At 38.0% G+C, this 27,389-nt stretch overlaps 1 protein-coding gene across 3 annotated transcripts in view; it reads left to right on the plus strand.

The window, feature by feature from the left end:
• Positions 1 to 26,990, plus strand: part of NT5DC1 (5'-nucleotidase domain containing 1) — a 240,582-nt gene extending 213,592 nt beyond the window's left edge. For all 3 annotated transcript variants that reach the window (XM_072643094.1, XM_072643093.1, XM_072643095.1), the window contains one exon: positions 25,978 to 26,990. In XM_072643094.1, the coding sequence (XP_072499195.1) occupies positions 25,978 to 26,082 (105 nt within the window). In that variant the 3' untranslated portion in view covers positions 26,083 to 26,990. The remainder of the gene's footprint in view (positions 1 to 25,977) is intronic.
• The last annotated feature ends 399 nt before the right edge of the window (positions 26,991 to 27,389 follow it).

Below are 27,389 nucleotides of genomic sequence, written 5' to 3' on the forward strand. Positions count from 1 at the left end.
GACCATTCATGACTCCGGAGGACCAGTAACAAACCTGCTGTTTATGAGAGAGCCGATGGATTCAGGTGCAGAATAAGAAATGTTTTTGTAGATAGCCATTGATTTTGTTTATCTTTGTATGTATTTTTTACAAGATATTTGTTTCTTTTCTTTTTTCCCCCAGTGGGGTAGAGCTGGGTGCAAAGAGAGAAATTAGATTATTTTTCATTTTTTTAAAAAATAGGTGGGGGAAGTGATACAGATGTGAAATGTTGCATGCACTTTCGGATGAGGTCATCGTGTTGTGAATTTCACTTCACTTTTTTACCTTGTTATAGGAGACCTCTCACAAAGTGGGAGTATTCCATAAATGTATATAATGTAAAAACAAAACATGAATCAAACTGAAAAAGTAAGTAACTCTTCAGCCCCAAATCATAGTAGCTCTTTGACTGTCATACCACACGGCTATTATATTTTGGGCCCTCAGTGCTGTGGATCCCAAGACCTTTGTCATATGCTGCTTTCTAGCCCTGTCCCTGTTCTGTGATTTTAAAGTAAAAGCATCATACATCTGGCAGCTTTCTTCTGACTCCAAGCTGAAGAACAGCTGCTGATTCACATTATTAAAGGGTTTTTCCTCGCCAGGAATTCTCTATACCAGTTATGTCAAACTCATAGAAATGGTGTCCTTTATTTGCACATAAGTACGTGATAAAATATTTGTTGGCTGTTGTCCTCCCTTCTCAGAGAGGACCAAAATGATACCACTATGTTAGAGTCAAGTGATAGTGTTTCAGACTGCGGCTGATTGATACAATATGAGCTGGAAATGCTCTATCACAGTGTAACGCTAGTGAGATTAAAGAACTTCTCCTCCCATTAATGGGCCTGCCCATTAAGGAGAGTTTGATTAGGGGAGATCTGTAGGAAGGCCCTATCTTTTGTTAATGAGGCACTGGTTCTCAAGGGTTGTGATGCCCTCTGACTCTGAAAAATGTATAAATACTCTGAGATGAGGTTTTACTTTGGGGCTTCCTGTTTGGAAGTGTTTGTTGAGACTCTGGGCAGCCACTAAGGAACCCCCCAGCTTTGAAACCCAGGTGTTGGTGCTTCTGTCTCTGGTAACTATGTATGTATGTAATGGTCACAGGTGAATGTGTCTGTTGATCTGTGGTGTACATATTGATTATGGTCAGGCAACTGGAAGCCCTGTCTGTTGATTATTATTTCTTTGTGTTTTCTCTGAAGTTCAGGGTGCTAACTTTTTCTCCTGAACTAAGTGAATAATATACATGCTTGATAAAAGTGATTATTGACCCCTCAAAAGTTGCTTTCCTTTTAGAAAAGCAGATCTAAGAACCTGTACAGCAGGCCTTCCTGTGTATGTTGGGGTCCTTGCTGATACACACAGGTCAGGCACAAATTGTGCATGTGAACATTTGAGTTGGATTCTCCAAATGTGCACATCTCACTTTTCTTTTGAGCTACTTCAATTCTACTTAGCTCATAGAGCATAGCACCTTCTCAGATGAGGGCATTCCAGGCTGGGCAGTCCAGAGCCCATGTCTCCCATGTCACACAATCAATTCTAAAATTCTTCCTTGTAACGTGATAAAATGTAGTTCATTGAAATGAGATTTTTTTGAACATATTGAAGTACGGTGGCCTCAGATATTTTTAATGACTATTTTAAATAAAAAAATGCTATTCTGTTTCCATTTGGGTTTCTGGAAATTGTTGTAAGGACATCTCAGTAAAGGCCAGTATATCCTGATTTGATCTTTTTTATTCACTACTAACACTTGTCAGTCAATAATAATCAAGATTTACATAGTACTTTAAGGTTCGCAAAGTACTTTATAGATACTGTCACATTTATTCCTCACAACAGGGTAGGTGCTATTATCCTCTCCACTTCATAGATGAGGAAATTGAGGCTTAGAGAGTTTAAGTGACTTACCCAGGATGATATAGGTAGTATCTTGACATAGGACTTGGAACCCAAGTCTTCCTGACTGCCAAGTTCAACACACTAAGCACTATAGTAAACTTCCTCATAAAAAGCAGTATTGGTCTTGCATAATCTAGAAGAGTGTTTCGTTCCCAATTATGAGCAACTACAGCAAAAATTTTACAGTAATCTTAATTCTATCATTTAAGATAAAAGATCTAGGAATATGTTTTAGTCATTATTAAGGAATTCTGGCATTAAATCCACTTTAAAATTGTTTGTCCTTTGTTTTCAAAGTGGACCAGTAACATCACAGGTGGTATCTTGACTTGCTTGTGAATTGGATTTAAGTGAGGCAGAATTGCAAAGTCTTCAGCCTTACTCTCTCTTCCTGAGTTATTAAAGTCCAGTGGCAGAACAAAAGTCAAGATGACTAATGAAGGTCCAAGTGGCAGGGAATGGCTTTGGTGCCATTGAAGTCTGATCAAGCTGGAAAGTTCCACAGATTCTGCTTCAGCTTCCTTCATGGCCATTGGAACAAATTGTTCTCATGCACCTATTCCACTGGGGGACGTCTTCTCATGCTTGGGATAGACATTCCTCTAACTCATCAATGGGTTTGAGACCTGTTGTTTACCTTCAACCTGGTTTAGCCCATCTTCAAAGATGGCTTTACCAGAGTGTGACTGCTTTTCATGATACAGCTTCTTGGAGCCACAAGTGAGAGTTGGGTGGCAGGTGGATACCAAAAGTATATGGCATGTTCGAGGACAACTAGCACTTCTATTGTGAGGGCTTGCTGAGCCCTTTTCAGGGCTGCTCGTCTACTTTAGAATTATCATTCAGACTGAATCATTGGTTTCTTGTATGTTTAAGACTAGAGCGGGTGAACATTTTAAAAAAGAAATCAGCAACTTCCGGGGTTCCTTGTTTAGATTCTCTTGATTCAAAGGATCTATTGTGTTTAGAATTGGATAGAGACTATATGGATTATCTAGTCCAACTCTCTGATTTTATAAATGAGGATATTGAGTCCCAAGGCCACTTGAGTAGTCAGTAGCAGAGCTAGGATTTCAACCCCAAGTCCTTTGGCTCCATAAAGAGTGTTTATACAAAGTATAGTGACCTTTTTCTTTCTTTGTGTATGTTTCTTCTTCACTCTTGTCTCTCTTTTTATTTTTCTTACTCTCTTTTAAACCAATAATACCTTTTTAATTCTGACTCTGAGTGCTTAATTCATGAAATCATGACAGCCTGAACTAAGGTTTACAATTGACATCCCTATGGGAAAAAAAAATACAGATCTGCTAAGCAATTTAGCAGAGCTAACAAGACTCAAGGGAACATATTACTAAACTTTAGAGAACAGACTATTCAGGCATTTTGGAATCACTTATTTGTATAATTCAATTAATGTCCTAATTGCAGATCACTGTAATCTGTTCATTAAAGCAATTTCCCAGAATATCTACTTAGCGACACTTCGCCATTATTTTTCATTGCTTTGTATAATTGAAAGTGATAACTACAATTCCTTTAAAATTTTGTCAGGATTTTCTCATAATTAGCCCAACTTTCCCACTATTTGGGCAGGATTCTGGACCTTTGCTTTCATCTGTGTGGGAAACTTCCAGTATGGAAATTCCCTCCATGGATGCAGAGAAGCAGCTCCTTCTATAACTTACAGTCTTAGAAAGTTATCTGGGGCCCTGAAAGGTCCAGGCGCTTGCCAGTGGTTGCACAGCTAATTTGTATCAGTGGCAAGACCTGAATTTAGGTCTGGCTGATTCCAAGGCTAATTATCCACTATGCTTCTATTTGCTGAAGTAAATAAGATTTTAGTGTTTTTATGCCTGCTTTATGACTTCAAACAATATGTTATAACATTTGGTGATGAAAAAGTATTTGTATCGTTAGGAGGTCTCATAGCAAAACAATGAATAACTGTTTTACATAACAGTAATAATAATGGTGATGATGGTGATGGTTGTTAAAAGTAATACTTTTTTCAAAATATCTTCATATTTTTTTTACTCATTAGATCCTCATAAAAACCCTGTGACAAAAGTAGAACAAATACTGTTATTCATATTTAACAGATGTGAAAATAAGCTTAGGAAGGTTAAGTGGCAGACTTGTCCAAGATCCTATAACATTCTCCTGTTCAGCAAGTATTCAGTCTGGTTTTTCATCTGTTGCTGTCTGAAAATACATCTAAGTACTGATAAAGTGAGAACAAGGAATCCCTGAAATGATTGCAGCATTATTCACACTACATACACACTCCTTTGGGCTGGAGACAATTATAATGTTTTATATAATTATTACCTCACATAGTTTTCATTCAAATACATGCAAAAATACACGTAGCTTAATAAACAAACTGTATGTTAAAGAATTGTCTCCAGTAACAATAGGAAATTTCTTTTCTCCAGTGAAGGAAGGTTTCTTTTCTTGCCTGTTCTCTCACTTCACTCAAGGTGACTCATTTATATGAGAGGTAGGAACACATGTGATTGTAATATTGAGATCTTCTCCATCCCAGGCCATTCTGCTGGTCCATCAGATTCTGCAGCCATGTTTGCTGAGCCTTTCTTCTCAGAAAAACTCACATGACAATTCCAAATATTTAGGAATTTTTGATTTCATTGATGTAGGGAGTTGCCACTGAAGAAATTTTTTCTACTAATGCAAATGAAGCACCTTATCGTCTTCAAGCATTATTTTCTTGGGTTACATAAATCCAGGAATTCATGTAATATTAAACTTCAGGATATTTACAAATTGTAGGGAACCCACAAGTAGCAAATTCTCCTCCATTTGTTTCCACCTCAGGGATTATATTAGCTGATTAAGAGAGCCTTCAGTCTTTTCCTTGGTATACAATACTCTTTAGTATGAGTAGTTCAGAACACAGGAATTACCATCCAATGTTAGACCTTTATTTCTCTTTCAAACCTAAATTCTCTTTCTATCAAAGGTCTCTGTGAACGTGCTGTGTGACAAGGTATATTTGTCTTCCTGAAGTTCAGCCTTAAAGTTTAGCCAAGCTTTTTCCCAATAGTCATTCACTACTCCATGCCTTGCAAATTTGTTCACATTTTTAATCTAATTGTATTTCTTGCCTCTTTGACCTAGGTAATTCCATAAATTTGTGGTAAAGTAGTTGGCTATCTTTAACAAACTAAACTGAACTCACCCAAAAATAGTTCCCTCACAAAAGATATTTTGGTATTTGAGAAATAAATTATTTTTCACCTTTGTCATACCATTTATGATTTAACTCAGGTCCTCACTCACTTTTCCAAATGACAGAGGCACCTAATCTTTATCTGTACTTGTATAGCAGAATCCTACTCCTCAAATCCTCTTTATTATTTTATTTTCCTTTTTATATCATCCTTGATGTATAATCACAAAAGTTAGACACAGCATTCACATGGAAATGCACTATAATTTTATATTAACAAGATTATTTGGTTTTAATGTCCATCTTAATGATCCAGCAACCCTGAGGGTCTTCCCCTCCCAGTTTGTTTGTTTTTTGGTTAAAGGGGCCATCCTTTGATTCACTTCTTAAAGAGGCCCATTCACTGAATGGGTGTTGCCTCATTCAAAGTGAGAACCTGGAAATACCTTAGCTTGAAAGGACCAATGTCTCCCACTGCATCCTGGGCCAACTCCAGTCATCCTGATTGATATCTGACCATTGGACCCAGGTGGCTCTGGAAGAGAAAGTGAACCTGGTGATTTTGCACAACCCTACCTCACTCAAATCAAAGTCAATTGTAAGTCATGTCATCATCTCCCTGATGTCATGGTCTTCTTCAAGAACAAAGGACAGAACATACAACCACAATAATGATTTCAACATTTTATTTGCTTTTTTGGTCATGGGAGTACACTGGGCACTTCTCAGGGAAAAATTTGTAGTGATTTCCAGGTTCAATAGCTCAGAACCCTTTCTTATATGCTTGTCAGTAAATGCTTTTTCTTTTTTTTCCACATTAATTAGTTTGCCTTTGTGTGAGAGAGATGTTATGGGGAGGGTGGGAGTGGAGGGCTTATATTCTTTGAGTATTCCATTATATAAAGAGGAGTAGGAGCTGAGCTACCCAAGGACTGTAGATGGAAGAATTCCTTGACCCAAACCTACCTGTCTCAATACCTGTTACTCCCTGGACATCACTAGACTTGGGAGGTTGAGATCACTCCCTCAGCTTCTCTCAGGAACCGGGTTTGGAAAACTCCTGACTCTGAATCTTCTGACTTACATAAAAACAATATCTATTCTGCCCCAGTTTTTTATTCTCATGGGCCATCTTTGACACCAGGACTCTTGCCCTAACACCTAACCCTCTTTAGTTTCTCTATTACTATTCTCAGGAGATTGGGACTTCAGTCCTAGCATTTCTCAGGATTGGATTTAAAGATTTCTTTCCCTGAAACCTCTTGCCACTTTCAGAGAGAATCCTTATTCAACCCAAAGTCACTCACACATCTGTGAAAACATTAACTCCTTGGCTCTCATTACCACTTGTGGATATTCTCCCGTTTTGTTGTACCCTTTGGTATTCCCATACTATGATTAACAAAATTCCCTTCATCATAGACCTCTTCCTCTTTTCTTTAATTCAGGTTTATTTTATTTTATTTTCTAAATTCTCTTCCTCCCACCTCCCCCAGCCTACTCATTGAGTTTCTAATTAATCCCTCCCTTAATCTCCCCTCCTTCCTATCCTTCTGCCCTTTTCCCTTACTCTCTTTCCCTTCTGTTTCCCTGTTGGATTAAATGTATTTCTGTACCCCAAACTGTGTGTGTATGTATGTATATCCTTCCTTCCTTTAACCCATTCAGATGAGAATGAGGTTCAACTATTGCCCTTCCCTCACCACTTCATTGTACACTACATGTGTGAAATAATTTCCCCCATTTTTCCTCTCCCTTGTCCTCTCTCACAATGTATTCCTCTTCCTATCTTTTACATTTTTTAAGATCATCAACATATAACAGAATCAGCCCCAGGATCTCTGTCTAATGAGTCTCTCCATCATCCCTGAGAGGCTGTGTGTCATCTCTCCATATACGAATGTGAACAGTTTAACCTTGTTTAGTTATTTGTGATTGCTCTCTCATGTTTACCTCTTTATACTTCTCTTGAGTCTTCTATTTGTATGTCATATTTTCTATTCACCTCTGTTCTTTTCCTCAGGAATACTTGAAAGTTTTCTATTTCATTAAAAATCCATTTTTCCCCCTGTAGAATTATACTCACTTTTGTTGAGTAAGTAAGCCTAGGTCTTTTGTGCTCTGGAATTTTTTAATTCCAAGTTTTTTACTTTTTTTATGTTGTAGGTGCTAAATCTTGTGTGATCTTGACTGTGACTCCTCAGTACTTGAATTCTTTCTTTCTGGATGTTTACAGTATTTTTCTTTAAGCTCTGGGATTTTGAGCACTAGGACTCTGAATTTGGGATATTAATGTTCCTGGGTGTTGTTATTCTTTATTTTACTTCAGGAGGTGACCAGTGAATCCTTTCAATTTCTATTTTGCCTTCTGGTTCTAAAATGTGTGGACAATTTTATGATTTCTTGAAATACGATTTCTAGGATTTTTTTTTTAAAGTCTAGTGTCCAGAAGCATTCCTTCACAATTCTGTAGCCTAACCAACATGCATTTATTATGAAATTATTGTTTATCAGGGTATTTGTTTTTGTTCTAACTTTCCTTTACTTAGTAAGAAATATTAAATAAGAACATTAATATGATACCATTGTTAGATCAGTGGCCTCTATACTGAGGGCTATGCCATGACACCAATGGATCTATTATCTGTCAATTTGGGGACAGGAACATGAAATCAATACCCTCTTGGTACAGCAGCCAATAGAGGAGCTCTAACATAACCACATCTACTCATTACCCTTTATAACCTAGTACATTGCAAAAGTTCCCAACCTTCACACTTCTCTTCTGGTTTTTAGCCCCAAAGGGTAGTTAAAATTTAACATCAACCCCAGGCATCTAGCTTCTGTGGAATCTAAGGTGGCATTGGTCAAATTCACCATAGCTTCTCTCCTACCCCACAATCAAACTAGGCTTTTTTCCCCCAGATCACTTTATGTCTGTGCTGGGCAGGTTCACTAAAGTCACTCCACTTCTTTTTGTTTGAGATTTAAAAAACAAAAAGATCTCCACACAGCATAGCAAGCATGGGGTAGGTTGTGATCTGCATCACAGATCTCATCACGTTTTCTTTCCCATAAAGCTACCTCCCTTCCCTAACTTCCTTGTTTTTGTGGAAAGTACCACCCCGTTTCCAGTCACACAGGGTCACAATTTCAGTGTCATCCTTGCTTTCTCATTCTCCTGTACCCCACATATCCCGTCCTTTATACTTACATAGCATTTCTCACATCCATCCTCTTCTTTTCATTCATGTAGCCTTCACTCTTATTTGAGACCATATAACCTCTTGCCTGGACTATTACAATGGCCTAGCCTGTCTGCTTCCACTCTTTCCCTGACTTTCATCCGTCCTCCACACAGCTACCAAAGTGACATCATCACCCTCAACTTCACAAATTCCAATGGCCCCTTATCACTTCTTTGTTGTTGTTCAGTCTTTCAGCTGTGTCTGACTCATGACCCCTGTGGACTACAGTGCACTAATAATACTGTCCAGGAGGTTTCTTGGTAAGGATGTAAGAATGATTTGCCATTTTCCATCTTCAATAAACTGAGGCAAACACAGGTGACTTGTCTAGGTTCACACAGCTAAAACATATCTGAGGTCAAATTTGAATGTAGGTCTTCCTGCTTTCAGGCCTGGCATTCTATCCACTGAGCCACCTAGCTGCCCATCTACCACCTCCAGGATCAAACAGACACTCCTCTCTTGGACATTTAAAACTCTGTACCACCTACCCCCAACTACTTCCTTGTTCTTATCAATACAGGGCATTCCAAAGGCCTTGGAACAATTTTAAGATTTAATAGGCTAAGCTGTGCTGTTGTTGCTGTTATATTTTACATGTATGTTACATAATATTAAGCTATTAAAACTTTAAAGTGCATAAAGACTTTGGGAACACCTCTTCCTGCACTCTGTATAATCTAGCCAACCTGACCTTTCCAGTTGTCCCCATATGCATACCAAACCACAACTGAAAATCAATCAGATATTAAGATTTGATAGTATCCATTAGACAGAGCCTTTCATTAGAAAGAGGAATAGATTTATATTAAAGCTTTCTTCTGAGTGGAACTCAGAGACCACTTACTTTTGCTTATTGATTTTTCATGTGTGGTAACAAGCATTTATTAAGCCCCTGTTATGTGTCAGGAACTATGCTAAAAGCTTTACAGATACTGTCTCATCTTATCTTCACAACAACCCTGGGACATAAATGCTGTTATTGCCCCCATTTAAGAAAGATTATATAACCTGCCCAAGGTTCCATAGCTAGTAAGTGTCTGAGGTCAGACAAGAATTCATCTTCCTGACTTGAAGCCCCATACTCTATCCACAGCATCATCTTGCTGCCTCTGTGTTAGTACAGTGTACATCTAAATAAATAACTGTAATTACGAATGCTTGTTCAGTTTCTTCTTAATGATAGAATGCATGGTCAAAAAAATTAGAAACCACTGGATTAAGGGGAAAAAAACCCTGCTAAAAATTTCCAGTTCAGTGAAGAAAAAAATCATTATAGTTGGTTTCTCATTGTGAACCACTTTTTAGTTAATTGTTATACTTTCTATAGATACTATTAGGAGAGTCCCTGGGTGTCAACTGTCCATTTCTCTTACAGTGTCCTTTATAGAGTGAGGGAGCAGATGGCCAAACTTGGAGTCAGTAAGATATGCATTCAAGGTCTAGTTCTGAAATTAATAATTCTGTGATCATAGATAAGTCACCTCTCAGTGTCCCCAGGAAGCTCTAAGACTTTAAGTTACAGAACAGTTGCTGATCTACATTGAGGGTATAGGGATTTTCCACACCAGGAACTCCCTCAGAGATAAAATCACAAGTCTAATCCCCCTTCCCCTCAAAAAAAATCCTTTATAAAAGGTTTTTCAACTGATCCTTGCTGAGGGTATTGTGGTTTCAAACCCATATTCAACAAAGATTTACTGCCTTTGAGTAAAGTAGGGTGAACAAAAATTAGCTTTTTTCCCTGTGGCTCTATCCATAGTGTTAGATGGAGCCTTTGATTGTATAAATGTTTCCCTGCCATTCTTCCTTCCATACACACACACACACACACACACGAAAAGCCCTGAAAGCCCTTCTGTTCCATGTAACATTCCACTCTTTGTGTGTTCTGTATTGTAATATTCTTCTACATTGCATCCTAGCCTGAAACAAGAATTCGTACTCAACTTGGTATAGTTATATTCACTGTAATGTTCCATTAACATCTAACTGAATCATTAACAGTGTTTTTGATAGAAGAATTATACATGCTCCATAGTGTTTAAGAGAACATTTGTTATTATTGGGCAAGAATCTGGGGCTTGTTCTCCTTTTTCCTTTCTTTCTCAATAGTCAGCACCATTAATGACTTTCCCATAACAGAGGAGTAAGTGTTTTGCGCTTGCTGAGTCCACAGTCTCAGGATCCTTGTTTTAACAGGGCAGTCATCTGATCTCACTTAGGATACCCCACACCCAAATTGCCTGGCAGTCAGTCACAAAGTAACCCTTTCTGCTACCCTAGTGAGAATTGAATTGATGCATTTTAAGAAGTTTTTTTAAACCCTTTTGAAAATTCTCCTTCATTTATCCCCTGTATGTGATTGTAAAGATACTTTGTGATGGGCCTAGATGTGATACTATTAAAATGTGAATACATAGAAGGTGTTTGTGTACATGTTATAGAATTAAAGCTCTTTGAGGACCTGGACTATTGTTGTCCTTGCATCCCTAGTATAATGTTTGTTTTGATTTATTTTTTTTAAATCAGATCTCTGATTTCATTGGGAACTCCCAATGAGGAAGTATCCTCTACTCATGCAATTTACTTGCTCTGAAACTTACCTTACAGAGTTGTGTAGGGTTCTGAGAGGGTTAATAGAAAGAAAAGGAGGAAAGAAAGAAAAAAAGAAAAATGGAAGGAAACAAGCATACATTAAGCACCTACCATGTGCCAGTCACTGTGCTACACGCTCTATAAATACTATCTTACTTGATTGTCATAACAACCCTGGGAGATAGGTGCCATTATTATCCCCATTTTACAGTTGTGAAATCTGAGGCACACAGAGGTTAATTGACTTGTTCAGGGTCACCCACTTGGTAAGTATCTGAGGATGCATCTGAACTCAGATCTTCCCGACTCAGTCCTCAGTGTTCTGTTTCAGCACATCAGGAACCCAGGTCTTCCTGACTAGATGTTGGTTCTCTATCCACCACCCTATGGTGCCTCTCTCTGTCTGACCTCCACTCTTTCATCCTCACCTTCTGAAAATGTATTTGACCTACAGTTTTTGAATTGGACCTCCATACATTTTCAAAACAACCCTTACCTTGAAAATAGCTAATTAAAGTAATAAATCACTAAGCACCTAGCTAATTAAATTAAATGGGGAAAACCTAGTACCCTTTACGATATATATAATTTAGATTGGTCACAGCTTATTTGTTTCTTGTGGGCAGAATGTAGATAATTAATATTTGTTCAAAGAATTCATCAATGATATAAATCCTATTTGAACACAGACATTTTTAATGATCCTCTTTCAGAGTCTCAGATACTGAAGGCAATTCAGAGGTCATCTAGTCCCTCCAGTACATGAATAGGAATCCCCATTATAGCATTTGTGTGTGTGTGTGTGTGTGTGTGTGTGTGTGTGTGTGTGTGTGTGTGTGTGTAGGTCAGGTCCTCCTGATCGAAAGCCGATACTCTATCCACTGTGCCATCTACCTGCCCATCTTTTGCGTCATTCTTGACAAATGTTGTCTTACATCAAGCCAAAATCAACCTTCCAAACTTCCATACAAAACAAATTTTTAGGGGCAGCTAGGTAGCACAGTGAATAGAGCATTGGCCCTGGGGTCAGGAGGACCTGAGTTCAAATCTGGCATCAGACACTTACTAGTTGTGTTGCCTTGTCTACCAAGTCACTTCACCTCTTAGTGCTCTAGGCCAGTGGTATCAAACTCAAATAGAAAGGGATTCCTCCCTACAGCATATTGACTTAGAAAACTACAAATCAACATTATCTATGTTGCATTTTTATCTGTTTTGTTAAACATTTCCCAATTACAGTTTAGTCCCATTTGGGCCAGTCTAGGAAACTCTCTAAGAAGCCAAGTTATGGAGAAGGTGCTGACCTGAATTGGTAGAAGTCTCCTCTCCTGAGGGTTTCCCATGTTAATGAAATGACCAGACTAGCTCCTATCCCTACATCATCCTAACGTGATATGAACTCCTAATTTTCACCAAATTAAGAATAAAGAAATACAGTCTAGTTTATTCTCTTGTCATTAGACAGCTGCATGGTCTTGGTTAAGACACATAACCACTGTGGGTCTCAGTCTCCTAAGCGATGATGATGATGATCATGATCCATAAAGCTTTAAGGTTTGCCAAGCAATTTACAAATTCATCCTTATTTTACGCATGCAGCAACCCTGTGAGGTCGGTGTTATTGTTGTCTCCATTTTACAGAAAAGGAAGTTGAGACATGGAAAAAGTAAATGATTTACCCAGGGTCCTACAAATTAGTAAATATTTGAGACTGGGCATTTCGGGTCTTCTCAGTTACAACTCTAGTACTTTATTCACTGTACCACCTAGATGCCTATAAAATTATTTCATTGAATTAAATGTATTTTATGGTCTTTCCTGATGCAAAACCAAAAGTTTCTATGATTCGGGTTCCAGCTACACTTTCAGAAACAGAATTGTTTCTCATCTTTTACTGACATAGTTTCCTGCTCTTTCAAATTCGAGTTTATTATATTACATTAAAGACATGGACTGCAACAGATAGTCAAATTGAAATAACTGATCAGTAGCTGATCAGCCATTGAGATTATGGGTTTAGCCTTAGTCTGCTTTCTTCTCTTTTCCAAAGAACATTTTCACAAACCTGAAACCATTTTATGTATAGATAATCTAATTCTACTCACTATGGAAAAGCACTGTGGCATAAGTTGAAGAGAAGGTGCTGATCTGCACTGTCAGCAAGGGTTTCCTGGCCCATAGTAGGCTCTTAATAAATGTTAACTCTTATTGACTCATCTGAGAGGTCCCTCTGTTGGCAAAGTCACAGATCCAATCCTAATCTCTGTGTCTATGAAAAGTAACTCTATTAGGAACACTCAGATTTTCCCCAATTCTAGAATTCCATAGGTTATTTGCAAACTGTGCTATATAGATTCAAAGGACTTCTATCTTTGTAATTCTGTATCCTATGGTAACTTTAACAGACACCTTGCATAACTCACCTAAATCTCACCCCAGCCTCCCAACCCCCACATCATTTGAATTTATTTCACATGCTTTTGCTAATGCAACCCTTAAATATCTTGATCATGTTCACGTCTCTTTTTCCCCTTATCTGGAGGGAATTACCAACTTAAAAGTGCTAACCCTTTCAAAAACACCTTGTAGTCTAAGATCCATAATGTTGGCCCAGCATATAAAAATTCAGAAGAATAAAATATCTAAGTTTCATAATCCCATCATGGTTTTAACCCTATAAACTGAATCTACTTGATTGGTGCAATGGTGCAGTAGAGTGCAGGGCCTGAAGTCAGAAAGACTCATTCATTTTCCTGATTTCAAATCTGACCTCAGACACTTGCTACCTGCATGACCCTGGGCAAGTCACTTCACCCTGTTTGCCTCGGGTTCCTCATCTGTAAATGAGCTGGAGAAGGAAATGGCAAACCATTTCAGTATCTTTGCCAGGAAAATACCAAAAGGGACCACAAAGAGTTAGATACTACAAAAGTTGCTTGTAAAGAGAAGGGAAGTGGAGGGGATTGGCAAGGTGGTAGTATTTACTTAGGGTTTCAGAGGCAAGGGGTTGAGGTAGAAACTTAAGAGTGGGCATCTACAGGCACAGTGCTGGGTTTTGTAGGGGGTGACTCTTGCAGTGGGATAGCCAAGGTCAAGGGGAATGAGATGGCAGAAAGCAGAGGCTTGAAACAGCTTTTAGGAAAATGGGAGGGTGGAGGTAGAAAACATATCTGAAAGCTACACGAGCAACTGGAAACTTAGGCCAGAAACTAGGAGAGCCAAGAAGAAAGTATTAGTCAGGTTTGCAAATCTGTTCACCCTGCTAACACTCCTGGCAGCCAGAAGAATAACATTCCCTTTGCAGTATACCCTAAGGCCAGGTTAAACTGAAGCTGCATAGACAAGTGATTTCCCAAAATGGCTAAATTCTGAGTGACCCAACCCCAACTATTTTTGGTACATGCCCTGTGTGGTGGAATCATTTTTCATTACCGCTGAACATCATAAACTCCAAGTGGTTTCTCCTATTCTTTAATGAGTTGGGGAGACATGGAATGTGTTTGTCAGAAAAGTCTATCAGGGACTTGGGAAATGAGAAAGGCATGAGTTTTGTGGTCCTTGGTGGTTGTTTTGTTTCCACTCATTCGTGTTAGCCAAACATAGGAATGCCACCCTGAAACACAGTTTTTTAATCATTTGTAGATTGTGTAATGAGGGTATTCTTTTCTGTGAACATATTGTGGACATGTACGTGTGTGTGTGTGTGTGTACGCACATGTGCTTCACTGGTTGAACTGACACTGACCTCCGCAAGAGTTCATGGTTAAGAAGGAGGGCTTTATGTTCTTCTGTTTCCCCAGGAGAATAATAACACTGTGAAGAGGGAAAACTGGGTTTTGTTTTCATTGGGTAATATTGGAAAAATTCTTAAGAAAAATTTTTCCTATTCAGTCTTCCAAATAGATCTGCTTGTCACAGATTTCTGTTGTTGGGAAAATATCCTCCCAAATGAAGAGTTTACTTAAGTCTGTGATTGTTTACTGTGCCTGGAATGATTAAAAACTATCTCCTAAGTATTTCTCAGCATTCTACCTGACAGAACTTTAGTTTGGTTTATGTTGTAATTGCTTTATTTGTCTTTGATGACATCTTTTCTTAATCCCATGACCGTAATGAGACTCTCCTTTTTCATGTTGTTTTCTATGGTCAGTGAAATAATATTATCATTTTAAATGACTAATCTTACACTGTGATCTAATCTGACTAGTTTATGGACATGATGAGTGGCTGACTGACAATAGTCTGGCATCTACTCAGCATGAGGATATAAATAACATAGTTCTGTAGAATGATAGCATTGGAATATCATGTGTCAGTGGTACAGATGACATGAAGTTAATTTTGTTTTTTGTTTTTTTTGAGAAGATAAGGGGAAATCACTTCTGACTGAAAACTAGTCCTAATCATCCTTACATATGCTCACCTATAAAACCTGGAAAATTCTTGTACCAGTATCATACTTGTAAATGTAGTAGCCATAAATATATATATATATATGTATCACTATATATATATATATCTCACTGAAAGTTGTATTTAAAGGAAAAGAGCCAATGCACAGCATATTCTGCAGGTAAGGAATTATAGTACCCCTAATTTCTCTCACTAAGTCTTCCCTGGTGTCATAGGATTTTTTCATCCTGAGATCTGAACTCTTACAGATCAATCACTAATCATCTGATGATTTCAGTGACATGTTTACTGCTACATCAGGAGTGGCCTCTTACAAGCATCTCAGGTGACTCTGAAGGTATTGCCTTTGGCAATAGTCAAGGTCTTCTCTTTCTAGTATGGCTAGCATTATGATTCTGTCCAAGCAAGCTCATAAAGGTAGCAGCAGAGCCTCAGAGCAGGAATTCCATCTAAGCTTAAGCTCAGCTGGGAGCAGAGTCTTGGTGATTCCTCTGAGATGCCTCTGTCCTTGGAGCTCTTTGCTGGAGCTTTTTTCTCTACCAATCCAGCTATGAGAAAGTCCTCAGTCACAGACTCAATGTTTAGGGAGAGTGACCAAAAACATAAATGTCTGACACAGATAAGAGGCAGCTAGGTGCTGAAGTGGATAGAATGCTGGGCCTAAAGTCAGGAAGATCTGAGTTCAAAGCCAGCCTCACACACTTATTAGCTGTCTGGACTTGGACAAATCACTTCATCTCTGTTTGCCTCAGTCTTCTTATTGGTAAAATGTAAAATTATAACACTGACTTGTTATAAGAATCCAATGAAATAATTTTTGTAAAGTACTTAGCACAGTGTGTGGCACATAGTAGGTACTATATAAAAATTACCTAGTATTATTTACTACTATTAATATTATACATCTTCACCCATGGATTCTTGTCTGAGAGTTAAAAGAAAAAAGAAATTTTTTTCATTTTCTCTCCTTAAGCAATTGTGTGGTAGGATTTTAATCAAAAGTATCAAACAGGCCAGGGCCCCATGACTCTCACTGAGTACAGGCAGAACCAGATTAAAATATAATTGGGAAATATTTAACAAAATAAAGGAATATACAATAAAACACAGGTGATATTAAAATGTATTTTTCGAAGTCAATATGCAACCCAAAGAGATCCTTGTATGGGTTTTGGTGGCCCCTGGTTCTATTTGAGTTTGACCCCACTGGTTTAAATAACACTTAGTAATTGGCTACCAAACTTCGTAAGCTACATGCAGACCCTCAGGTGGCCATCTTCCTAAATCAGCTCAGTGGAAGAAAAGGTCATCCCAGCACAGGTTATAGAAATTTATAGCTGGTTTACCTGGACTCATTTTGGAAGTAGTATTTCCCATAATCCTCCTAAAAGGAAAAAGAAGTAAAAGGCATTTCGGTGTTCAGGCTTCATAGGACTGAATTATCTCTCTACCGCCCTCCCCCTGGGATATGAGCCAAAGATGAGTATTCATCTGGAAGTCATAGTTCCATTCATTCAGTAGTTCTGAAGCACATTCTATGAGCAGAGATTATCATAGGGACTAACTGGAGGAGATACAGAGTTTAGAAGAGACTTGGGGATTTGTTTTGTTTATATTTTGTGTATAATGTTGCATATTCCTTCCTTCTTCCCCATCCCACCCGTACAAAAACTGTGATCTCCTTGAGGGAAAGGACTGTTTTGGTTTTTATGTTTATATCCTCAATAAAAGGCCTGGTATATAGAAAGAACTTAATAAATGCTTCTTAGTTGATAGATTAAAAAGACATGATTCTTCCCTTTACTTTCTAGTGAAGGGTTGAGACAAACACTGGTGTTTGTAATACATGAATAGTGCATTAGATAGCAGCAAAGCCAAGTTCTATATGAAGTCCCTAGGGTGAGGTGGTTACTGGAGAAAAGCATGGAAATGAGATAGTTCAAGACAGTAGCCCGGTTTGTCTATAGCAGAGTACATTGGGTAAATAATATCACATGGGCCTGTAAAGGGAGATTGGTACCAGATTATGAAGGCCCTTGACTATTAGACAAAAGAATCTAGACTTTATTCAATAGGAAATAGAGAGCTGCTGAAGGTTTTTGAACAAAGAAATCCCACACGACCAGTTTATATGGCCTGAAAAAAGAAAGAGGAGCCAGATCTGTGATGATTAAATTCTTTCCATCAATACAAATCATTAACAATCACAGAGAGTTACCTGACTTAAGCAAAAGGTTAAAAGATTCACTCAGTTTCACATAGCCGATCTGTATTGGGTAGGACCTGAATCAGTTAATCAGTAAGGATTTATTAAGCACCCATTATGTGCTGGGCACTGCTAGTCACTGAGTATACAAATGCTAAAGATTTTGTGGGGAGGGGGAAGGATACAAAATATTCACAGATAAGTCTATATGGGTGGGATACTAAAAATTGGGGAATCAGGGAAGACTTGCTGGAGGAAGTGTTAAATGAGCTGAACTTTGGAGGATATATAGACATTGTATAACTGAGTCAAGTCTGGAAATTTACATTAGAAACTCTCTACACATGTACCAGTCCCCCATTACATGGGCCAGAAATACGTGAAGGTAGGAGATAGAATGTCATGTATGGACATCAACAAGTAGGCCAATTTGGCTGGAACTTAGAGCTCCTGGAAAGAGGGAAATGTGTAATCAGCCCCGGAAAGGTAAGCTTAAGCCAGATCATGAAAGTATTAAAAGACCAGAGACGGGAAGTGAGGAGGTGGGGGAAGGGAAGTGGGGAAGCCACTGAAGCACCTTGGGGTTTGAGGGAGATGACATGATCAGACCTGTCTTTTAAGAATAGCAGTTTGGCAGCTATATGGGAAATGGTTTGGAGAAGGGAGAGATTAGATTCATGGAGATCAATTATAATATAGATGGGAAGAGATAAGGACTTGAACCAAGGTGTTTATGGCATGAGTGAAGAAAAGGGAACAGATGCAAAAGATGTTTAGGAGATAGAACCAAAAAAGTCTTGACAACTAATTGAATAGGTAACTGACATTGATATAATGCCTTAAAATTCTTTCCATCTGTATCTCACAGGAGGCCTGTGCATTAAATACTTGCAGGTATTTTTTTCATTTCATATTTGATGAAACTAAGACTCATCTTCATGACTCCAAGGTCAGCCTTCTCAAATTAGCATCACAAGCAATGCTGTTTTGGCAATAGTGATAAAAGATATATTGGAGCTAAGAGACTGGAGACAAAAAGACTCACTAAAACATTCGGGGGTGGATTCTGGGGAGGCTGTAGGCAAATTTTGCAAAAGTTGGGCCTGTAGATGGTTTGGATTCTGTGTCATGGATAGGAACACAGATCCATCAAAGTAAGCAAGCCCAAGAAAGGATCTACTTCTAGGCATGGGATAAGATACACCCATGTCAGACTATTGTTCAGTCATTTCCATCCTGTCTGGCTCTTTGTGACCCCATTTGGGGTTTTCTTGGCAAAGATACTAGAGTGGCCATTTCTTTCTCCAGCTCATTTTACAGATGAGGAAACTGAAGCAAACTTTTAAGTGACTTGCCCAGGGTCACTCAGCTAGTGAGTGTCGGAGGACAGATTTGAACTCAGGAAGATAAGTCATCTGACTCCAGCCCTGGCATTCTATCCACTCTGCCACGTAACTGCCCCATGTTCAATAGGTTATTCAAATCCCAGTTTCCTATTATCCCAAATTTTGGTCTCTTGAGCTCTTTGCTATCTGCCAAATCTTGGTCACCACAGCTAATTCTGGCCCTCCTGTTCCATTCATTGTCAGAGGCCCCCTCATTCCCTTCATGTCTACTCTCAGAAACATCAGGGAAGGAAACACACATTTATTATGCACCTCTGTGCCCCACACTATACTGCCAGACACTGTGCTAAATGCTTTATAAATATTAACTTACTTGATCCACACAATAATCCTAGGAAGAAAGTGCTGTTATTATTTCCATTTTACTGTTGAGGAAACCAAAGTAAACTGAAATTAAATGAGTTACCCAGGATTACACAGCTAATAACATCTGAGGCCTGATTTGAACTCATCTTCCTGACTTTAGCCCCTGCACACTCTCTCTCCTATGCCACCTAACTGCTTTCAGTATCCCTGTAAGACAGGCTATGACTCAATAAAGTCAGTTTAGGATTTTTTAAAGTACTTTAGAGGTCGTTTATTCCAAACTTCATTTTACTTGTTAGCCATCAGAGGTGAAATGTGTTACTCAGGATCCCATAGGTAGATACTAGCAAAGTCAGCTCCAAATCTAACTGTCTGCAGTAACCCTCTCTTCCACTCATTAATCCAGTTGCCTGAGTCCTGGGCCAGATTATGGCCCATCCTTTCTAACTCCTCTCACTTCAAGGAGAGTGGATTAAGATTGGAAATTAATTCCATTGTCTAGAGGTTTGATGCTGTAGAAGGTATATCCCAAGTTCTAAACAATTCTGTAGGCTTGCAGGACCTGAGATTTCCTTGGCACAGTTTCCCCTGTGAAGATTAGGAAGCTATAGCAGAAACAAAGGTGGTTGGAATGTCAAAAGACCTGTCTGTACTCAAGTCCTATATCTGATGCCACTGTCTTTGTGACCCTGGCAAGTTATTTATAATCTCTTTCCCTTTTCTCACCTGTGAAATAGAGAAGATAATACTTGTACATATCTCACAGAATTGTAGTATGGAAAGGGCTTTCTAAGCCTTAAGGTGATGTGTGTGTGTGTGTGTGTGTGTGTGTGTGTGTGTGTGTGTGTGTGTGTATGTGTGTGAACCTCTTGTTCTAATAGGGCTTTCTAAGTATTGAAGTGATATGTGCATATGTGAACCTGTTATTCCAATATGGTGGCTGAGCTAAGATGCATAAGTGAATGTTTTGTTTGTTCACATAGTTACAGTAAGTAACTATGTTACTGACTGAGTTATGGTTTTCTTAGGGTTTGGATGCCCTTTGAATGCATGGCTCATAATGGAGCAACTTAAAGCCTTCTTACCTCTAGGTCTAGGAAATTGTTCTTGATCACATACAGATCCCTGAAGCTCCGTAGGCCTTTCTTTCTCCTATGGTCACACAGGGGGTCTGGCTCAAAAGCTCTTGAAATCCTTGACGTTTTTAATCCTCAGATCTTATTAGTGATCTTACATTGAGCTATCCAGCTTTCTGGGACTCAGTTTCCCTTCGAATCACATAAAGGGTTTGGACTCTAAGACCTCTGGAGGACTTGTCACTTTTTGTCCTTGGACACTTGTGGGTGCATATGCAATGTTCATCAGACACTCTAGGCCTCAATTTCAGGCAGAGTCCATGGAGGGGCCTCTAGTGAAAATGCTTTTCATTTTCACTGCCCAAGCTCCACTTAATGCTGCCTTAGAGTGATTATCAATAGTAACAGTTTCTCTTTCCCTCCCAGCTTGATTTAGTTATGTTTTTTCTTTTGCTCATTAAAAGGGCCATTCCCTAACTACTTGTTAAAGAAGCCTCTTCACTCAATGGAGGTTACCTCTCTCTAAATGAATACTTGAAAAGGCCAAGGTCCCCCACTGCATTCTGGGCCACCTCCAGTCATCCTGATGAATATCTGGTCACTGAATCCAGATGACCTAGGAGGAGAAAGTGAGGCTGGGGACCTTGCACAGCCCTCCCTCCCTCAAAACAAAGTCCAGTGCAAGTCATGTCATCATTTCTCTGATGTCATGATCTTCTTCGGAAATGAAGGACGAACGCAACAACAACATAATGGAGCAACATAAGCCTTTTGAAATGTACTTATTTTTAATATTTTCCTTACTTAGTATATTTTCTGCTCCCCTTTCTGTGCTGAATTACAGAAAGCTGTTCCTGTCTTCCTTCATGCATCAGTATAATTTTCGTACAGATTAAATGCTGAACCACTCCTTGGCTCTTGCCCTTCATTCATGTAAAAAGCAAAGTTGTCTTATACAGGACACCAGCAAGACCTCATTTGTACACATTTTGTTGTTGTTTTTTAAAGTCTCTAGCTTAATTTGTCTTTAGGAGGTCTTGTGCTCTAAGTTTCATAGGATCATAGATTTGAAAGTCAAAGGGACCTTGAAGGTCATCTAGTCCTATGGTGTCAAAGTCAAATAAAAATAGGGGCCACTAAAGTATACATAAGGATCCCTCAGGACACATATCGACTAGGAAAATGACCATGTTAATATATTTAATTGAGTGAGGAAAGGGACTGAAGAGGTCATCCATCTACCCCCTTGTTTTATGAAGGAGGAAAATGAGACCTGGAGAGATGAGGCAACTTACCAAAAGTCATGTAGATAGTGAGTAGTAGAGTCAGAACTCACACCCAGGGCCTTTGGCTCCAAATCCAATGCTCTTGCCACTGCACTACGCTGCCCAGGTTATCCATTGCCAGTTATTATGGAGATGAGGTGTACATGTATGTAGGTACGTCCCCTCAAATGCCATTTATTCAGTAAAGATGCTGCTTTCATCTACCTTGTGGTGATTTCTTTCGGGATGCCTTAGGTTTAGGAGGAACTGTCATGCAGAATTTTCAAGGAGTAATTTAAATCCTGCCCATGAACAAATTAGAATCCTGCCTGTCAGGGTCTCTTGTACTGAAGACAAACCAGAGTACATATCTCTTTCTTCTAAGGTAACTTCTTGTGGATATAGGATTTCATAGGGCTAGAATACAGACACATTAACATGCACAAATTGTCCCAAGAATTGTTTTAGCCCTTTAAAACACAGATTGAATCTTGGCTGACAGCTGACTTCCTGCTATGCCTACTAAGGTCTCCCTCTGTTTCTTTGTTCCTGATTCAGAGTAGTGTAACTTAATTGGCAAAAATGTTTGCCATTCTTCCTTCACCTGATGGACCTTCTTTTGGCTCTGGGTTTCTGTCTTGTGGATGGTATGTTGCTGGCATAGTGAGATCTAGGATAATGGCAAAGAGCATGAGAGAAGAAGTAAAAAAAAATTAGTAATTGACCATGTTTGGGCAACATTAATAAGTGAAGTGTTAGGAACATGTGTGAGGATAAAATGCATAGTCAGTGCAGGCATTTATAGAAACATACAATTAAAATGAAAGGATTGGAATGAGTCCTCAACTTTAATAAGAAAGCATTTCTTTTTTTGCACATTCCACAAAGTATTAAGATGGAGTCGGTGAGAAGAAGTGGGGGCAGAGAGAGGTCAGTACCAATAATACATTCTTTTAGAAGCCTAACCACACCTCTTTCCTCCGCAGGCATTAAATGCCTGGGTCCATGAGGACACCTATGTGAAAAAGAGACCTCCATTGTGCACGCCCAAAACAGGCTCACCGTTTGCATTGGGCCCAGGCAAAGCGTAGGACCTATACTCCAATGACTGGCACCTCCCCCATTAGATACAGGAAGCATTTTGTAAACCTTAAAAGACACTTAATATCAGTCATTGCCATCAACTCCAATCCTCTCATTATTCCCCTTACTAGTAGTAGAGTGTAAATTCCTTCAGGAAAATAACTGTTCTTTTATTCCCAGTACCTAGCACATGATGTCCTCAACATAATAAGCACTATGGCTTGTTTAATTAAAGTACTGGTAGGATTCAGCTAAGGAAATCTCAGTCTTTCTTATAGACAGCTGAAGGTAAAAGTCTAGACTAAGAAGAGAAAAGTCAGGGTTAAAAAATTGGAAATGATCTGCTGCTAAAGACCTGGGAATAAATAAGAGTTCCCAGAGAGTATATGTAGAGAAACAGACCTACATTAAAGTATCAAGTTCAAATTGGCCAATTCAAGAGACAGAAAAGAATGATTTGAGAAGTAGAGTAATAAAAAGAAGATGAATGTTATATAATAGGGATCCTTTCATGTAACTTCCACATCTAAATCTCAGAAAAGAGATAATTACAGTAAATGTCTCTTTCACTGTACTGTGGCTCCATTTACCTCCCCATCAAGATATACAATCTGCCATTTCATCCACTATACCTTTTCTTTGCTAATAAGATTTGGTATTTATGCATACAGATTCAAACCAGCCAAAAAGTTGAGTGAAGGGTCATGAAGCTGATTTAGATTTTGTTTATTCTTATTTTATGGAAATTAATGTAGTTGATAAGCAGACAATTGACAAGCTTTGTTAAATATCTGAATCAGCTAGGTGTCAAAGTGGATAGAGTGCTGGGCCTTGAGTCAGAAAGACTCATCTTCTGAGTTCAAATCTGGTCTCAGACACTTACTAGCTGTGTTACCCTGGGTAAGTCACTTAACCCAGTTTGCCTCAGTTTCCTCATCTGTAAAATGAGCTGGAGAAGGAAATGGCAAACTACTCTGCTACCTTTGCCCAAAAAAAAAAAAAAAAAAAGCAAATGGGATCACAAAGAGACAGACACAACTAAATGACTGAACAACAATAGTAAATGCCTACTATGTGTTGAGCTAGGCACTGAAGATACAAAAGCAAAAATAAAATAGTCACTGTGCCCTTAAGGAGCTTACATTCTGTCATGAGAGACAACATATGTTAGTATATGTTGAGCATATTTATATTATATAATGCATTGGGTATATATGTGAGCACATTCGTGTGTGTGTGTGTGTGTGTACGTGTACACATAATTAATACAAGGTAATTTTGGGGAGGGAAGAACTAGTAATGAGGGTCTTCAGGTAAAACCTCATGTAATAGACAATCACATTTGAAGGAAACTAGGGATCCTGAGAGTAGAGGTAATGAGGAAGAAATGCATTCCATGAACTTTGTGTAAACAGACATAAAGAAGGGAGGTGGAGCCGAATGTATGAGGACAGCACAAAGGACAATTTACACCTTAGAACCTTAGAACTTCGATCTCCAAACTTGTTTGATCTCATACCTTTACAGTTAAAAAAAATTGAGCACTTACCCCAATACATATCTGTTGACTTATTTATGAATTACATACCTGTGTTGCTATACTAATAATTATGTGATGTGATATAAAGCTTACAAAAAATGAAAATTTAATGCTGCAATAATGATCTGAATAACAATATTTTATCAATGTTACAAAAACTTGCTCTTTGCTCTCACTAAAAATAAACCAGAAAATATTATTGCTGATAATATTATAGTGAGCAATGTGATTTCATATGCTTCATTGTTCTTTAAAATCTTGGTTTATCCCTTTGTGATGTGAGGATTCAAAGGTCTGGTTGTAATTTGAGTTTATTTCAATACTTGGTTTTAACATTTGTCATAGCTTTAAAGAAAAAAAACAAATGTAGATCCAAAAGGAAGATGGTAATCATTGGCTGTACTTACTAAATAATAATACTTATTTTTCAGTCCCATCAAAAAGTTTTTGTTGAAATTCAGCTAGTAAATTTCCATCTTCTATGAAATCAATCAATTCCTGCAAATTAATTAGGCATTGTCATTTTTGTATTTTTACAAATAAATTCAAGACCTACATGACCCCTTCATTTAGAAAAATTAAAATTCCATTTCTAAGCATTTTTAAGTGTGCAGACATAAGAGTCTTTATTAAGAGGATGCTCTGCTAGGTGAGAGGAACACAAATTTAAAAGTGAAACAGTGTTCTCAAAGAGCTTACTATACCACTAGGGAAATATGAGATGTGTCAGTAGATATCTTTGTGTACACAAAAATAAACTGATGTATAAAACTATAGTTAGTGCACAAGATAAATCTGATGCATGCAATAAATTCATAGTGATGTCAAGGTAAGAATCAAGAAAAGATTCTTGAAGGAAGTGGTGTTTGAGCTAAGCATTGATTGGGGAACTAGAAGTTCCAAGAGGCAAAGATGAAAAGAAAGAGCATTCTGATCATGGGAAAAGGCCTGTGCAAATTCAAGGAGACAGGCAGTGGAATGCTTATGTACATATAGGGAATATGACAGTTTGGCTAGAATCTAGAGTGTATAAGATGGAGTATTATATGATAATAGCACCCACCTCCCAGGATTTTGTGAGGATCAAATGAGATAATATTTGTAAAATATTATCACTTGTATCAATTATCAATATTATAATACCAGCACAGTGCCTGGCACAGAGTAGGTGCTTAATAAATGCTTATTTCCTTCTCCTTCCCATCCCTCTTCAGCCTGGAAAGATAGGCTGAAGCCTAATTGCTAAGAGATTTGAATGCCAAACTGAGAAGTTTGTATTTTTTTCCAAGTGGCAGTAACTCTACCAGATTAATGGAATCCTAATTCTCAACTTCTACATGACTGAAAGATTTTTCTTGTAAATTAAATCATAGAGCTATTTTCCTACTTTATGTACTAATTTCTCAATCCTGAGGTTATTGAAAGTGAGATCATAGGTCAGAAGACTAGTGATTTAGAACTTCTATTTTTAGTAAGGTATCTATTGTATTTATAACCAGGATTAGAATTCAGACTTCAACAATAGAATTTAATATGGTTCCTGTGAATGTTTCCATTCTGTTAGCAGATCTCCTAAAAAAAAAAAAAAGTATTACTGGAGAAAGCAGGTTTAATAACAGTGACAGACAAGTTTTGATCTCTTAGCATTAATAGATGCTCTTTCAAGATCTGTAAAAGTAATCCCACTATGTGTATTTATGTGTTTTCTTTCAGATTTACCCTTGGACTACAAATTTACCAGATTTTCTCTTACCTCAAAAACAATTGGTTACTATCCTAAACCACCATTGGCCTTATTATCAAATGGAGAGTTGTTGACTACCAAATAAGCTTTCCTTTTTTCCTAAAGAAACTACAGCAAACCAGTGCTATCAGAATGGTAATTCATGATAAAAAACACTTAGCACCTGATGTATGTTTTATCTGTATCATCTGTGTTGCCTTGAAAACTTTCCTTGTCTGAACTGTTTTTACATTTGTATGAACTATTTTACCTGATATCGCTATTCTGTCTCAAGTTCAATCACTTTAAATGATTTTACTATTAATTCTACAATTAGAACAGCTGTGTCCTGTGATCTGTTGGTACCTATTTTTTACTGGTTGTTCTTTGTTTGATTCATTAGACCAGAACCAAGAACTTAAAGGGAGTTTGCAGTGTGTTTCCCAGCTTCTCCTTACATGGGATGTTAATTCTTGCCCTCTAGGAACTAGGACCTAGTGCTCATGTTGGAAAAGATTGCCATTGCATTGATCTGCTTAAGGTATAGCAAGGAGTTTAAAGTCAGAGAAATAATACAATGAAAACAATTAGAAGATAAGTATTTTATTATTTAAACAAAATAAACCCTCAGGCACACTTAGGACAGGGGGAGAAATGTGACTAAGGGTTCTTATATGGTTTTAATATCTTTCACCTAAAGATTATTTGCTTACCTGAAACTCAGTCTGATAGTAACAGCTGCAGCTTGATGTTTTCACATCTGCATCTCAGTGGAAAAGTTTCACAATTATTGGCCATCACTACTTTAAAGTAAAACCAAAATCTTCAGTTTTACTAAACAATATCACTGACTCTTGCATAGAACATCAGATAGCCTTGAGAAAGCTTTAGTTGTATTTCCACATATCAATTTAGTCATATAATCAAGTAAGGAATGTTTCTTCTCTGTACCTCATTGAGGCCTCTAGTTTCACCCAAAAATAAAGCTTTTGTTTTTAAGAAATTTATTGTCGGTGACATTTGTTTACATTACAAACACCCCTTACATTCTTATAAGGTATCAAAGTCTATGTGAAAAACAAGGATGCTGAAACAAGACAGTAATGACATCTTACTTAACTTCAAGCTCTGTGCCACCTAATAGTACTTGGTTTCTCTTAAGTATCTTGAATCTTGAGAGACCTGGGGTGCTTTTCATTTGGCCCAGTGATGTAAACTGATATTTCACTTAAAAATGGTACCAGGAAATCAGATATCAAAAAAAAGAAAAAATGGAAAAATTGATGTTGGGAAATTATTCAGTAGACTACAAAAGACTTTTTTAGCATCAACATAGTAATCCTAATCTACTGAATAATCAAAAGCACCATTAAAATGATCTTTTCTTGTTTGCCTTGAATTA

Source organism: Notamacropus eugenii, chromosome 2, assembly GCF_028372415.1.
Source record: "Notamacropus eugenii isolate mMacEug1 chromosome 2, mMacEug1.pri_v2, whole genome shotgun sequence".
Taxonomy (NCBI): domain Eukaryota; kingdom Metazoa; phylum Chordata; class Mammalia; order Diprotodontia; family Macropodidae; genus Notamacropus; species Notamacropus eugenii.